The sequence below is a fragment of the Carcharodon carcharias genome, chromosome 1 (assembly GCF_017639515.1).
Source record: "Carcharodon carcharias isolate sCarCar2 chromosome 1, sCarCar2.pri, whole genome shotgun sequence".
In the NCBI taxonomy this organism is placed as follows: Eukaryota; Metazoa; Chordata; class Chondrichthyes; order Lamniformes; family Lamnidae; genus Carcharodon; species Carcharodon carcharias.
In genome coordinates this window covers 161,765,352-161,782,113 of record NC_054467.1, presented here as the reverse complement: position 1 = coordinate 161,782,113, position 16,762 = coordinate 161,765,352, and the positions used below count along the sequence as shown (strand labels likewise).

The window sequence follows — 16,762 nt, the reverse complement described above, 5'->3', positions numbered from 1 at the left end:
TTTCCTTAAGGACATTAGTGAACCCAATGGGCTTTTACAGTAATTAATAATGCTCCCCAAAGCATTAGCCTGGGTTTCTGGATTACTAGTCCAGTGACATTACTACCATGCCACCTGCTCCCCAATAAGTACATTAACCTCCTCCATTAAAATTGCAGACAAAGGAATCTCATTTGAACACACTAAGCAGTTAAAAACTACTGCTTCACAGTATAATTTCAAAGCAACAGAAATATTTATAATACAAGTAATGGAATCCAGACTTTCACAAGTAGAAGCTTATCATCTAGATTATGCCCTTTTGCACTTTTCATATAAATGAAGCAGTTGAACTGATTTTTCTTTATTCTCTTTCATGGAATGTGGATGTCACTGGCAAGGCTGGCATTTGTTGCCCATCCTTACTTGAACTGAGTGGCTTGCTGGGCCATTTCAGAGGGCGGTTAAGAGTCAATCACATTGCCGTGGGTCTGGATGTAGGGCTGCATGGAGACCAGATAAGGTTAGAATGGCATATTTCCTTCCCTAAAGGAACATTAGTGAACCAGATGGGTTTTTACAACAACCAATGATAGTTTCATGGTCACCATTACTACAAGTAGCTTTCAATTCCAGATTTACTAACTGAATTCAAATTCCACCATCTGCTGAGGTCCCCAAAGCATTAGCTGGATCTCTGGATTACTAGTCCCGCAACATTACCACTACGCCACCATCTCCCCTTTTAAATGACCATTATTGTTATTATCTCTGCATTTGATTAATATCTTATCTTTTTCCACATACCTAAGTACAGTAACATCACAACAATTAAAATAGTTGCATTTTCTGTTACCTTACAGCTATTAACATGTAAACAGCACCATTTGACATGTCATATAATAGTGACCATTCATGCCACAGGACAATATTAAAAATGCTCTAAATTTGATGCTATGTGGAATCATTAGAGGTAACGTTAGAATTGAGTGAAGACAAAATTCAAAGGATGTGACTGTAGAGAAATTGCTTTGCAGAATTTAATTCCCCAAATGCAGGATTTTTGAAATATTTTGCCACAGTATCAGAGGGTTAATTGTTGGTATAAACAGGCTCAACTTACTTAATGGCTTCCCACTTGTAAGGCAATTTGTTGGGGGTCGATGGAATTCTAGCTTTTTCGACTAGGTGGGTGGTTTGCTTACAAACAAGTTTAATTAAAAAAGCAAAATAATGTAGACACTGAAAATCATTTTGCTATAACATTTTACACCTCCTCTGAACTGATTTTTTTTCTTTACTTGTCCTATTACCATCTATTTTTGCTTACATCATCATTCCTCTTGTTATTTAGTCACTCTTACCCTCCAATCTGTTACAGACCTTTCCCTTTGTTCTTTCATTCTCCTCCTATTCTCCTCCTACTGACCTTTCCCTGGTTCTGTACTTGCTTAAAAAATGTTAATCTCTAACAGTTTTCAGTTCAGATGAAAGGCCATGGACTTGAAGCGCTAACTTGTTTCTCTCTCCACAGATGCTGCCAGTCCTGTTGAAGATTAATAACAGTGCCATTGAACTACCAAACTGGTCTAGATGGGATGCATCCTAGGTTGCTGCAGGAAGCTAGGGTAGAGATAATAGAAGCTCTGACCACAACCTTTAAATCCTCTTGGACATTAGAGTGGTGCAAGAAGATTGAAAGTTAATACATTTTATGCTCTGTTCAAAAAAGGAGAATGGGATAAACTGTAGCCACAGGCCAGTCATTCTAACATCAGTGATGGGAAAACTAAGGGATACTGTGGTCAAGGACAAAATTAACTCTCATTTAAAGAAGGATAGTTTAATAAGGAACAGCCAGCATGGATTTGTTTAAGGCAAATCAAATCTGACTGATCTGATGAAGTAACAGAGAGGTCTGATGAAGATGGTGCAGGAGGTGTGTGTATTAAGATTTTCAAAAGGCATTTGAAAACATGTCATATAACAGCCATAATTGAAAAATAGAAGCACAAGGTATTAAAGGATTGATGGGAACTTGGGTATGTAATTGGCGAAGTGATAGGAGGTAGAGAGCAGTGGTGAACAGATGCTTTTCTGACTGAGAGAAGTATGCAGTGGGATCCCTGAGATCATTGCTTTTCTTGTTACATATAAGTTAACTAAACTTGGGTAGAGGGGTACAATTTTTGAAGTTTATGAATTATATAAAATTTGGCGAGATAGTAAATTCTGAGCACAGTGGTAGCAGACTTGAAGAGGTAAGAAACAGACAGGTGAAATGGGCAGATGCAACTTAACGTGGTTAAGAGTGAAGTGATGCACTTTTGGAGAAAAAAATGGAGTGGCAGTATAATCTACATGGTACAATTTTCATGGGGGTGAAAGAGCAGAAGGTCTGCATAGTTATAAGTCATTGAAGGTGACAAGAGAAATTGATAAGGCAGTAAAGAAAGCATGGAAATATCTGGCTTTGTAAATATAGCCATTGAATACAAACATAAGGCAGTCAAGCCAAAAATTTACAAATCTCTGGTTCAGCTTCAGGTTGATTAGTGTGTACAATTCTGGGCATCACACGTGTCAAGTCCTTGGAGAGGGTTCAGAAGAGATTTACAAGGATGATACCAGGACTTCAGTTATGTGGAAAGATAGGTGGTGGTAGGATTATTCTACTCAGAACAGGGATGATTAAGAGGAAACTTAACTTCAAGATTATGAGGTGCTTTGACAGAGAACGCAGGGAAAAACAGTTTCCTCTGGTAAGAGGGTCAGTAACCAGAGGCTATAGAATTAAAATAATTGCCATAGAGGTGGAAGGGTACTGAGGAAATTTTTTTTAAAACACAGTTTTGTTAAAATCTGGTAATAATGGGCAGAATTTTTCCATCGGCGAGCTGGGGGCGCCCCGCGAAAATGACACGGGATGACATTGGGGAGGGAACCCCTGACGTCATCCTGCCCCATTTAAATATTCAGGAAGACGGGGGGACGGTACAATCAGCTGTCTGCCTGCCGATCTGTCAATGGTCAATTGAGGCCATTGACAGGGTAGTTAAATCAATTAAAGGACCTGCCCGTCCAACCTTAAGGTTGGTGGGCAGGCCAGGAGCCCCAGCGAGCTTCTGAAAAAAGATGAAACCTCATCCACCGGCGAGATGAGGTTTCAAGTCGGATTTTAAAATCTTTAATAGCGTTTCTGTGAGATTTATTAACATGCCCCATCTCATGTGACATTGTGACATGAGGGGGACATGTTAATAATTTTTTTTTCTATTTTTAAATTTTCAAACACTATCAATGCTCTCCCTGAGGCAGCACTTAGTCTCAGGGAGCAGCGCACTCTGACAGTTGGGAAATCTCGCCCCCTCCCCGTACAGGAAGCACATAACACTTCCCGTCAGGTGGCCTGCTGGGCGGGCCTCAATTGGCCCGCCCACTTAAAATGGCAGTGGGGCCCATTTCGGCGGTGGCAATCGGCTGCCTGCCTGCCGGCCGCGAAGCCGGTGGGGCTCACCCGCCAATCAAGGGCAAAATTCTGCCCAATGTATGGTAATTGGAAATACAAGTTGAATGTTAATGTGCAGCAATTTATGGAATTCACATCAACTAAGCTTTTGTTCTGATATTCTTCAACAGAACTTCCAGCATCATCACTCTCACACTTTTGTGTCATTAGTAACACCGTATTGCATAGTCTAAAGTTAGATTTATGGGAAACGTACTGCTGTATGGAAGACATGTTGATGACACATAGCTTTGTGTAACAAATTAAATCAACCTCAAAGTAGCACAGGGTGGATTCTGTAAGGAAAACATGAAACCTTTTTTGCGATATGTTAAGACATATGGTTGTCATCTTACATTTCTGAGCTGCATATTCCTGTTTTTGAGTGAATTGCGTGAAATTTCTAATATAGATTGCATAGTAAAAGCCAAAATTTGCAAACAGCCAGAACTTAAGCTATGATGTCACATTTTCCCCTAGCTGCTGCTATCTTGTGGTACTCACTTAGGTTGGTGAAAGCAGGGAAGTTAAATGTGTATGCTTTTGGAGTATAACCAAGTGGGACCAATGGCTTCTGCCCTGAGACAGCTTTAATGAGGGTCAATTCAGAAATTCTGTAATCCCAATGGACACTCATTCAGTGGGGATTTGAGTTGGAGATATGGTTGCAATTCACTATTCCACCAATGACACTCCCACCAAGGAAGCAGACAATTGCTGAATGAATCCTATTATGTCTATTAGAGATGAATCTACCTAGTATGATTTGAAATTTGGCTCAGTAACAATTTGATCTTTCTTTAGTTGAACTGTTCTTTTGCAGCTTTCAAGTATAATCTTCCTTTCATCAGATACTTTTTCTGGTTTCAATATGCATTAAATCACAAATCTGTCTGCTAATCTTTGCTGCTTATAACAGTACTTGCTGCTTACCTCCAGATACGGTTCTTGTGTAGATGGGTAACTCCTTGGCCATTCTTCTGAGGACTTCCTGTTGACCTTCACCTCGATCTTCACGTTCTATTTGTTCTCGGTCTGTGTATGACAGATGGAACTGTGGATATAAATAAAAATCAAAACAGATATATTTAAAATTGACAGAAAAGCTTCTTTGAAATCTAACTCCCATCAACTTAATTTACTCTGGACCAATTTGGCCCTGACCTCCAACAGTTTTAACTTATGTTCTGCAATAGGTACTTTAAGAAAGCCAATTCTGCGTGACAGAATTGCAACTTTCAGAAATAGTTTTATGAATTCAAAGTTTTTATTCAGATTTCCTCAATGTGCTGAACCATAAGCATTTCCAATGATTGGCCCAATTAACAAATGTAGTGGGCTTCCGCCAGGCTTCCTAGCTGCCTTGGCAGAATTCACAAAGGGTGCAGCTAACCAGGAGGGCCAGATGCCTAAAACAAAAGGGTTGGAGAATGCAATCGATTTTCCATGATCAATTACACTCCTTTAATTTCTTAATGCCATGTCTCCTACCCAAGCAATGTTGTAATCCAGTAATACATTGGTATTCCTTACAGCATGCACTGTTACAGTGATAATGACAGAAAATATAGGGGAGGATCTTCTCCTTGTTGGGTGGGCGCTGCAAGCGAGCCCGAGTTTAGGTGCGCAACGGTTCGCCACCCACAAGCAGGGCTGACCAATGAACGGCCAGCCAGCATGAATCGCGCGCTGAAACAGTTAGCGCTGCCTGGGTGGGGTGGAGGAGGGCGAGCGCAGAAGTCTGCGCATGCGTGTGGGTGCGCTCACAGAAAGCTTCCTGAAGGTACCAAGTTGCCTCAGGGAGCTGAAGATTTTTAACATTAAAAATAAACAATTGAAAAATAGGGAAAACATGTCTCCTCATGTGACTCTGTCATATGAGCAGGGACGTGTTAAAAATGAGTTTTAAAAGTTTTTATTTCTTTTAAATCACTGTTCAATACCTCATCCCACCCGTGGATAAGGTTTCACAAAAAATGCAAAGGCCGCTTAGCCTATTGCCTGCCTGCCAACCAAACAGTCGGATGGACAGCGAAAAATACAATTTAATTAATTGATTAAGGGCCTTAATAGGCCACTTGATTGTCTGCTGTTTCTTGCATGCGCCCGCCAAGCGAAATATTGCGACAGTACGCAATGGCATTGGGACACTCGCCCAATGTCATCGGGCAGTATTTTACTCCCGTTCAGGTTGGATGTGCACCTGGCCAACAAGGGAAAATTTCTGCCCATAATGTATGGTCACATTCTATCATTGCCACCACTTTCAGTGTGCCCACCCATATTTTGAAGGGTTATATTAAAAGTTTGGTGTCATGTCCAATGGAAAGTTTCAGAAGCAATGACCATCAGTGAGAATCAGTGGGACAACCCCCAATTACCCAAAGACAGGTGGAATTGATGTGAATAATCATGCACAAGCATGAACCTATAATTCCGATGGCAGACTTTGTCTCTCAAACTGACTTGCTTGTCATCATTGTCATTAATTTGCTATTTAATCCATCAGATTTATTGGGAGAACATTTCTAGTTGCTAGTTTTGATTTTTTATCAGATGTCCTAAAAAAATGTAAACTTTTCATTCAGGGGAGTAGAGTTAATTTTTTTGACTGACTGGTATAAATGTTAATATAGCAGTTGACGGCTTGCAGTCATGCGTTTTAATCACATTCTTGTAAGCAATCTTTATACTATCAGCATTTTTACTTCCTGCTTCATTTGCAGAATTACTTTGCTGTCTTTCCTTGCAGGAGTTTTAGACTTTCAATATTTTGGTTGTTACATCAGTAACTGGGGGTAGTCAGGTACCAGCTGTCTTGATGGGAGAATGGGACTTAAAAAAAAAAACTTTGGTTGCTCTTGGACCTATTAGGTAGCACAACCCTATTGCGTTCAGAGCTGAAAGCCTTCTCTCCAGTCTATCTGCAACTGCTTTGGCATACTCGAGCATTTCCCCAAACCATGCATGGGAAGGCAGTGGCATAGTGGTGTTGGCACTGGATGAATATTCTAGAGACCCAGAGTATTTCTCTGGGGACCTGGGCTTGAATCCCACATTGGCAGATGGTAATACTTGAATTCAATTTTTAAAAAAATCTGGACAACGAAACTGTTGCTGATTGTCATAAAAACTTCACTGTCCTTATCTGATCTACACGTGACTCTAGACCCATAGCAATGTGGTTGATGCTTAAATGTCCTCTGAACAAGGGGAATTAGGGATGGGCAATAAATACTGGTCTAGCCAGGGATGCCCTCACCCCATGAACGAATAATAAAAAATCCCTGTTGCTTTACATTCTTGCCTTCAATTAATAATTGCATTATTATTGCATTTCTATTTATGTATAGCCTGCAATTGCTACTGTTAGTCAGGATAAAGGATATCACTGAGAGGTTGCAGAATATTTCACAGGGAGGTTAACAAATGGTATGATGGAGGGTTTAATCTAATTTGGTAGAAGGAGGGATGCCATGATGATGCATTAAAAAGGAGATAACAGGTGCATAGTGCGCTGGGAAAGAGAAATGGCATTGGAATAAAGGTTAGTTAAGAAATAAGAAGGGCCAGACTGAGGGGAGAAAATTTGCAGGCAGATTGCAGAAATGTGCAAGAACCTTAGAGCAGCAATAATGAGGAATTCAATTATCCTGATATCAACTTGGAAAAAAAATGTAAAGGGCAATGAGTTAGAGGAATGTGTACAAAAGAACTTTCTTGATCAATGTGTTTTCAGACCAATGGAGAAAGGAGCAGTAATAGCTCTAGAGAATGAAGCGGGTCAAGTGGAGCAAAATTCATTAGGACAATATTTGGGAAATAGTGATTATAATGTCATTAGGTTTAGAATAGTTGTAAAAAAATGACGAGGGAAAATTGTGTGTGGAAATACTTAACTGGAGGAGGGCTAATTTTAATGAGTTGTAAAGGGATCTGGCCCAGATGGATTGGAATTAAAAGTTGGTAGACAAAACAGTTACTGAACAAGAGGAGACCTTGAAAGAGAAAATAGTTGGGTTACAGATTAGACACATTCCCACCACGGGGAGCAGAAAAGCATCCAAAACTGAAGCTCCCAGGTTGACTAAAGATGTAGAGATTAAAATGAAACAGAAAAAGGAAGTTTATGATAAATTTCAAGTTCATAATTTAGTAGAGAACCAAGCTGAATATAAGTACAAGGGAGAACTAAGAAAAGGGCAGAGTATGTGAGTATATAGAGTAGCAGGGAACAAAAAAACTCCAAAGTCTTTTATAAGCATTTAAATAGTAAAAGAGTCGTTAAAGGAAGGGTGGGGCTAATTAGTGACCAAAATGGAAATTATGTGGAAGCAGAGGACAAAGCTGAGCTTCCAAATGAGCATTTTGCATATGTCTTCACTAAAGATGATGCTGCCAATGTCACAGTAAAAAAGAGAGAAGTACAACAGCTAGATAGGATAAAATAAATAAAGGGGAGGTACTTAAGAGGTTAGCAGTACTCAAATTAGAAAAGTCACCTGGTTTGGATGGGATGCTTCTGAGGATTCTGAGGGAAGTAAGAGTAGAAATTGTGGAGGCTCTGGTCACAATTTTCCAATCCTCAGAAATGGGAGTGGTGCCAGAGGACAGGATGGGTTCAAATGTTACAAGTCTGTTCAAAAACAAAAGGGTAGAGGGACAAATCCAGCAGCTAAGGCTAGTCAGCTTAATGTTGGAGATGGGGAAACTTCCAGAAACAATAATCTGGAATAAAATATGAGTTAATAAATGAAAACCAGCACTGACTTCTTAAAGGCAAACCTAGTTTGAACAACTTGATCGAGTTCTTTGAAGTAGTAATTGGAAAAGTTAATAAAGTAATGGCTTTGATGTTGCTGATATGGACTTTCAAAAGGCATTTGATAACGTATAAAAAAGGCTTGTTTGCAAAATTGAAGGAAAAGGCATTAAAGGGATAGTGGCTGTGTGGATTTAAATTGGATAAGAGACAGAAATCAGAGAGCAGTGCTAAATGGCTGTTTTTTAGGAATGTGCAATACTGTCCACCAGGGATCACTGCTTTTTTGGCATATATTAATGACCTGGACTTCGTTATGCATGACATAATTTCCAAATTTCCAGATGACGCTAAACTCAAATGTAGTAAACGCTGAGCAGGATAGTAATAGACTTCAGGGGGACATTAGACAGACTGGTGAAATGGGTAGACACATGGCGAATGAAATTTCATGCAGACAAGTATGAAGCGATAGATTTTGGTAGAATAAAAAGGAGAGACAATATTATTTAAATGGCATAATTTTACAGGAAGTGCAGGAGCAGAGTGTATGAACACAAATCTCTGAAGATGGCAGGACAAATTGAAAACACTTAATAAAGCCCAGGATCTCATATGCTTTTCTAAACTAGAGGAATAGAGTACAAAAGCAATAAAGTTATATTAAACTTTTATAAAACACTAGTTAGGCAACAACTGAAATATATTATTCAATGTTGACATCTTTCCTAAAGTGTGGTGTGCAAGGCCTTAGAGAGGATGCAGATGAGATTTAGTAAAATGGTATCAGGGTTGGGGGACCTCAGTTATGTCAAGAAGCTAGGGTTTTTCTCCTTAGAGCAGAGAAGGTTAAGAGATGATTTGATGGAGGTGTTCAAAATCATGAATGGTTTTGATAGATTAAATAAATAGAAACAGTTTACAGTGACAGGAGGTTTGCTGGCCAGAGGACACAGATTTAAGGTCCCTGGCAAAAAAAAAACAGAAACAACATGAGAAAACATTTTTTTCAATGTAATTATCCGAATGCACCACCTTAACATGTGGTGGAAGCAGATTCAATAGTGACATTTGAAAAAGAATTGGATGAATGCTTGAAGGAGAAAGGAGATGAAGGAGAAAAAAAAAAACCTGACAGGGTTATGGGAAAACAGCAAAGGGATAAGATTAATTCATAGGCCTGCTAAACAGCAGGCACAGAAACAATGGGCAGAATGGCCTTTTTCTGTGCTGTATCATTTTGTGATTCAAGATATGCGAAATGATTCATTTTGGTAAGCAGAATAAAGAGGTAATTTGAACTAACTGCTACAAATTTTAAATGGAGTGCACACACAGATTGATCTGGAGTGGTATGTACACAAGACTTTGAAGGTGGCACGACAAGTTGAAAAGACTGTTAAAAAGGCATGATGGATCCTGGCCTTTATACTTAGATGCAAAAAGTACAAAAGTAACGATTTACAAAATAGTGGTTAGGCTCCACGTGGAGTACCGCCTCCAACTCTGGACATCACATTTTAGGAACAATGTCACGGTCTTGGAGAGCAAATAGAGGACATTTACTAGAATGGTATAAGGAATGAAAGACTATATTTATATGAATAAACTAAGAAAACTGGGGTTGTTCTCCTTAGAACAGAGAAGTTTCAAGGAAATTTGATAGAGGTGTTCAAAATCATTAAGTGTTGACGACCAGTGGACACAGATTTAAGATAGTTAGCAAAAGAACTAGAGGTGACATGAGAAAAAAAAAATTGATGCAGCAGGTTTTTATGATCAAAATGTACTGCTTGAAAGGGTAGTGGCAGATTCAAAAATGGGCTGGATTTTATGGCCAGCAGCAAACAATTGGCATGGACCATTCATTACTCTTGCACACAGACTTGCTGTGGACATTTCCACTGGAAGTTCCAGTCAATTAACTATTGAAAAAGCACAGTGCTCTCTACAGTGAATCTGGGACCTGTGGGAACAGGACAAGCAACGACGATCTTGTTAACCAGAATGAAGAATCGTTAATGAGCAGAACAAAGCCTGAACCAGGAAGTGTGAGTTAGAATAGAGAATTCAATCTTGAATTAACATGCAGAAAGTGAAATAAGAAGATGGAAAGAATAATTGGATTGAGAAAGAGAAAAGGGGATAGAAAGAAAAAGCAACACATTTTGTTTAGATCTCCGAACGAAGGAATGAGACTCCCCATTTGTTAAAGTTAATATTTAGCGACAGGAGTTATTTAATAATAATAATGGCTTAGCACACCACTAAAGTGTACCTACACTAGAATGGACATACTTTAACATTTCCTGGCAACTTTGGTGTATGTATATCAGGTAAGTACAATAATTTCACAACATTCCATGTGTTTTAAAGCTAAGTCAGATGTCAGGATACCAGTATCATGTAGCTTCTGGAGGAGCAGGGCATTTCAGACAGCAATTTCCTGCAGAATCACAGAATTCTTACAGCACAGGAGGTCCTTAGGCCCATCATGTTAGTGCTACCTCTTCAAATGAGAAATCCACCTACTGTCTTCTCTCCCTAATCCTGCACATTTTTTCTATTCAGATAATTATCCAATTCCCTCTTGAATGCCTCGATTGAACCTGTCTCACCACAATCTCAGGCAGCACATCCCAGATCTTAACCACTCATCGTGTGAACCTTTCCTCATGTCTCTATTGCTTCTTCCGCCAATTACCTTAAATCTGTGCCCTCTTGTACGCAATCCTTCTACCAGTGGGTACAGCTTTTCTGCTCACAACCTTCTCTTCTCCAAGGAACAGTTCCAAGTTCTTTAATCTATCTATGTAACTGAAGTTCCTCATCTCTGGGACCATTTTCGTGAATCTTTCCTAAAATGTGGTGCCCAGAACTGGACAGAATACTACAGCTGAGGCTGAACCAGTGTTTTATACAAGTTCAACATAACCTCCTTGCCCTTGTACTCTCTGTCCCTATTAATAAAACCTAAGATGCTCTATGCTTTATTAACCACATTCCCAAATTGTCCTGCCACCTTCAATAACTTATGCACATATACATCCAGGTCCCTTTTTTCCTGCACCACCTTTAGAATTGTGTCCATTAGTTTATATTCTGTTCTTCCTACCAAAATTAATCACTTCACACTTCTTTGCATTGAACTTCATCTGCCACCTGTTTGCCCATTCCACCAACTTGTCTATGTCCTTTTGAAGTTCTACTCTATCCTCCTCATAATTCACATTGCTTCCAAGTTTGTATCATCTGCAAATTTTGAAACTGTACCCCATGCACCAAGGTCTAGGTTATTAATAGGGTCCCAACACTGACACCTGGGGATCTCTACGCCAAACCTTCCTCCAGCCTGAAAAATATCCATTAACCATTTCACTGTTTCCTGTCACTCAGCCAATTTCATATCCATGTTGCTTTTGTCCCTTTTATTCCATGAGCTATAACTTTGCTCACAAGTCTGTTGTGCAGCACTATATAAAATGATTTTTAGAAGTCCACATACGCCTATGAACTGCATTGCTCTCATCAATTCAGTTACCTCTTCAAAAAACTCCAGCAAGTTAGTTAAACATGATTTTCCCTTAACAAACCCGTGCTGGCTTTCCTTAATTATTTGCATTTATCCATGTGACTATTAATTTTGTCCCAAATTATTGTTTTTAGAAGCTTCCCCATTACTGAAGTTAAACTGGCTAGCCTACAGTTGCTGGGCTTACCTTAAACATACTTTTTTGAACAAGGGTGTAACACCTGCAATTCTCCAGTCCTCTGGCACCACCCCTGAGTCTAAGGAAAACTGAAAAATTATGGTCAGTGCCTCCACAATTTCCACTTTCATTTCCTCAGTATCCTTGGATGCATCTCATGCAGTCCTGGTGTCTTATCAACTTAAAGGATTTAAATTGATAAGGAGGAGGTATTGGATTGGCTGTCTGTACTTAAAGTGTCTCAATTACTTCCTCTTTCACTATGACCAGGGCAGCATTTTCTTCCTTGGTAAAGACAGATGCAACATATTGATTTCATACTTCTGCTATGCCCCCTGCCTCCATGTATGTGTAAATCTCTTTTGAACTCCCTAATCAGCCCCTCTCCTCCTCTTACCACCTTTTTCATAATTATATGTCTGAAGAAAATTTTAGTTTCTTTTGTTAGATGCCAGTCTCTTTTCATACTCCCGCCTAGCTTCTCTTATTTGCTTTTTCACTTCCTATCTGAACCTTCTGTTTCAGCCTGATCCTTGGTTGTATTTTCTACCCGACATCTGTCATAAGCACATTTTTTCCGCTCCATCTTAATCTCTATCTCTTTTCTCATTCACCGACCTTTGGATTTTTTTGCCCTACCTTTCTCCTTTGTGGAAAAGTGCATTAACTGTGCTTGAACTCTCTCTTTAAAGGTAGACCATTGTTCAGTTACCGCTTATCCTGTCAACCTTTGATTCTAATTTATCTAGCCCAGGTTCATTCTTACACCATTCAAGTTGGTCTTCTCCCCCAGTTAATCATTCTTCCTCTGGATTGTTTCTTGTCCTTTTCCATAGCCAACCTAAATCTTGTGATAAAATGATCATTGTCCTGTAAATGTTCTCCTACTGACACTTGATCCACTTCACCTACCTCATATTCCCAAGAATCAGGTCTAGCATTGCCTATTTTCTCTTTAGACTGGAAACATATAGCTGTAGAAAGTTTTCCTGAACACAATCCAGGAACTCTTGCCCCTCTCTGCACTTAGCACAACTAGTATCCCAGTCTATATTCAAGTAATTACAGTCCCTCATTATAATTCTTGTACATCCCTGTAATTTCCTTGTAAATTTGTTCCTCTACATCTTTCTCAATAGTTAGTGGCTTATACACCTAGTAATGTAATTGTACCTTTTTTGTTCCTTAACTCTATCCAAATAGATTCTGTCTTTGACCCCTCTGGGACATCTTTTCTCTCCAGCACTGTAATGCTCTCCTTAATTAATATCATCATCCCTCCCCCTTTTTTTCCTTTCCTATCTTTCCTGAACAACTTGTATCCAGGAATATTTAATACCCAGTCCTGCCCTTCTTTGAGCCAGGTCTTTGTTGTAGCCATAACATCATATTTCCACCTGACAATCTGTGTCTGTAACTCACCAATCTTATTGGTGCATTCACATACATGGACAGTAACTCTGATTTAGAGTTTATTACTTTCTCCCTTACTCTGAACCCATTTAATAACTTATATTTCCAGCTGTCATGCTATCTATCTCTCCCAGTATTCTGTACAACTTGGTATTCCTCTCTGATATTACCTCCTGGTTCCTACATTCCTGCCAAGTTAGTTTAACCCTCCCTATTAGCACTAGCAAATTGCCTTACAAGGAACTCAGTCCCAGTTGCAGTTGCTGGAAGTTGCTATCTGTTAATCATGTCAATATGTTAATAACAGTGAGTACTGTTAGCCTCACTGTTACTTCTACTGCAAAAACCGGCCCATAAACATTTGAAAAGGAATTAGTTAAATAATTGATATGGAAGTATTTGCAGGGCTCTGGTGAAAAAGCAGAGGAATGGGACTAATTCAATCACCCTTTCAAAGAGATGTCATAGGAATGATGAGCCAAATGGTCTCCTTCTGTGTTGTGTCAATCTATGCTTCTGTAAACTAATTGGAAATTCAAGCCAAGATTCTTTAACGGTTTAATTAAAAATGAATACATTCTCAATAAACAATTTTCTATTTTAATTTTTATCAAATAAACCACACAGTTTAATGGCAGGTGAAAAGAGGCAATTGCAAGTAATGTTAAACATCAAGTTTATCTGAACTAAACCTTTATGAATCAAATCTTCAGTTTGTTTCTTGGTCTTTTGGATAAATTAAACAAAGTCCTGACTGAATAAAGAGATAGATGCTTTCAGAGTATTTTATGCTATTTCAACAGGTTGAACGTTGGGAATATCTGCAATTTATACATGCTAGAATACACCAATATGAATGGAAGTTCTTGTTAAATGTTGGGAACAAACTAAACTGGCAGAAAATCTGGAGGATTTCATCCTCATGTAAGTACCAGGATCAGAAGTGGGGATGTTTGCTGATGATCGCACAATCAGCACCAACTCCTCAGATACTGAAGCAGTCCATGTGCAAATGCAGCAAGATCTAAACAATATCCAGGCTTGGGCTAACAAACGGCAAGCAACATCCATGCTACACAAGTGCCAGGCAATGACCATCTTCAACAAGACAGAATCTAACCATTGACCAGAAACTGAACTGGACCAGCGGCATAAATACTGTGGCTACAAGAGCTAGGAATTGTGCAATACGTAACTCACCTCCTGACTCCCCAAAGCCTGTCCACCATCTACAAGGCACAAGTCAGCAGTGTGATGGAACACTCCTCACTTGCCTGGATGAGCGCAGTTCCCACAACACTCAAGAAGCTTGACACCATCCAGGACAAAGCAGCCTGCTTGATTAGCACCCATCCGCAAACATTCATGCCCCCCACCAGCGATGCACAGGAGCAGCAGTGTGTAACATCTACAAGATGCACTGCAGGAACTCACCTAGGCTCCTTAGACAGCACCTTCCAAACCCACAATCACTACCATCTAGAAGGACAAGGGCAGCAGACACATGGGAACAGTACGAACTGGTAGTTCCCCTCCAAGCCACACACAATCCTGAATTTGAAAATGTATCGCTGTCAAGATCCTGGAATTCCCTCCCTTACAGTACTGTGGGTGTACCTACACTACATGGACTGCAGCAGTTAAAGAAGGCAGTTCACCACCACCTTCTCAGGGGCAATTAGGGATGGGCAATAAATGCTGGCCTAGTCAGTGAAGCCCACATCCCATAACCTTTATTTTTTAAAAAAAACTTTGTGGGGCTTGGAGTCAGTCCCTTAATTTGAATGCCACTGGTGGCTTTACCACTAGTGGTGCACTTAAGGCACCTTACTATCCCCAGAGGTCATAAATTGTTGTGTAAAATATAGCCACATCGGGGCACCACGCTCTCCCCAAGAATGAAATCCAAGTTGCCCTGGCTGTCTTTGTAAGGTACACTGCTCTCAATAGGCAATCTACCGATGACAGCCAGGATGTTGGAACTCCCAGTGCTGGGATTTCCTATCGCTGGCTGTGCCTTTTGGCCTTGTAAAAAATGGAAATTGTCTCCACATGACTAGGCCTACGAAATTCCTAATGCCACTACACAGAAAAGTAGCTTCCCTTGATTGCCAGCCTGGTAAGACTGTGAGTGGCTGGCCCAGGAAGGTGCCAGTCTGATCCTTGGTCTGTGCTGAATTAGGTAATGTCTGCCAGGGACACTACAATGCACTTCCATGTTTCCAAGTTAGAGGGTGGAATCATCCCAGATTTGCACTAAGTGCGGTAGTAGGCAGAAAAAGAGGTGTTTTACCTGCCGACCGCAATGGTGTCTTTTCGCTCCCTAACATCCCATTCTCACCTTATTAATTATGCAGCCACAGGAAACATGCCGTCTCACTGGTGGGCTGCTTCCAATTTGCCCACCATGCCATTACCTCACTGGTTCCTCATGCAGGGCGCCATATTTAAACTGCAGCTGTTGCACATTTCTCAATGCTTGCAGCCCAGGTGGGCATCGGTGAAGACATGGTCCCAAAAGCCAAGAAGAGTGCAGTCCCTTGATTCAGTAACACATCCCTGGGATGCCTTCTGGACACCGTAGGGGTCTGCCACGATGTTCCCTACCCCGGCTCTGGCTGCAAGAGTCCCATCAGTCTCACCATCTGGCTCGGGAGGCATAGAGTCGTAGAGGTCTACAGCACAGAAAAAGGGCCTTTGGTCCATCGAGTCTGCGTCGGTTAAACAAGCACCTAACTATTCTAATCCCATTTTCCTGCACTAGGCCCATAGCCTTGTATGCCATGGCATTGCAAGTGAACATCCAAATACTTCTTAAATGTTCTGCCTCTACCACTCTTTCAGGCAATGAGTTCCAGATTCCCACCACCCTCTGGGTGAAAAAATTCTTCCTCACATCCCCTCTAAACCTCCTGCCCCTTACCTTAAATCTATGTCCCCTGGTTATTGATGCCTCCATCAAGGGGAAAAGTTCCTTCCTGTCTACCCTATCTATGCCCCTCATAATTTTATACACCTCAATCATGTCCCCCCTCAGTCTCCTCTGTTCCAAGGAAAATAACCCCAGTCTATCCAATTGCTCTTCATAACTAAAACTCTCCAGCCCAGGCAACATCCTGGTAAAGTTCTTCTGCACTCTCTCTAGTGCAATCACATCCTTCCTATAATGTGGATTCCAGAATGCACACAATACTTTAACTGTGGCCTGACCAGCGTTTTATACAGTTCCAGCATAACCTCTCTGCTCTTATATTCTATGCCTCAGCTAATAAATGAAAATATCCCATATGACTTCTTAACCACCTTATCTACCTGTCCCGTTACCTTAAGGGACCGGTGGACACACACACCAAGGTCCCTCTGATCCTCGGTATTTCCCAGCGTCCTGCC

The 16,762-nt window shown here is 40.4% G+C and overlaps 1 protein-coding gene across 1 annotated transcript in view; it reads right to left on the bottom strand.

The window, feature by feature from the left end:
* Positions 1-16,762, bottom strand: part of zdhhc2 (zinc finger DHHC-type palmitoyltransferase 2) — a 170,360-nt gene that overhangs the window by 89,655 nt on the left and 63,943 nt on the right. Inside the window, exon 4 of the mRNA XM_041191238.1 lies at positions 4,421-4,541. Coding sequence (XP_041047172.1) covers positions 4,421-4,541 — 121 coding nt within the window. The remainder of the gene's footprint in view (positions 1-4,420; positions 4,542-16,762) is intronic.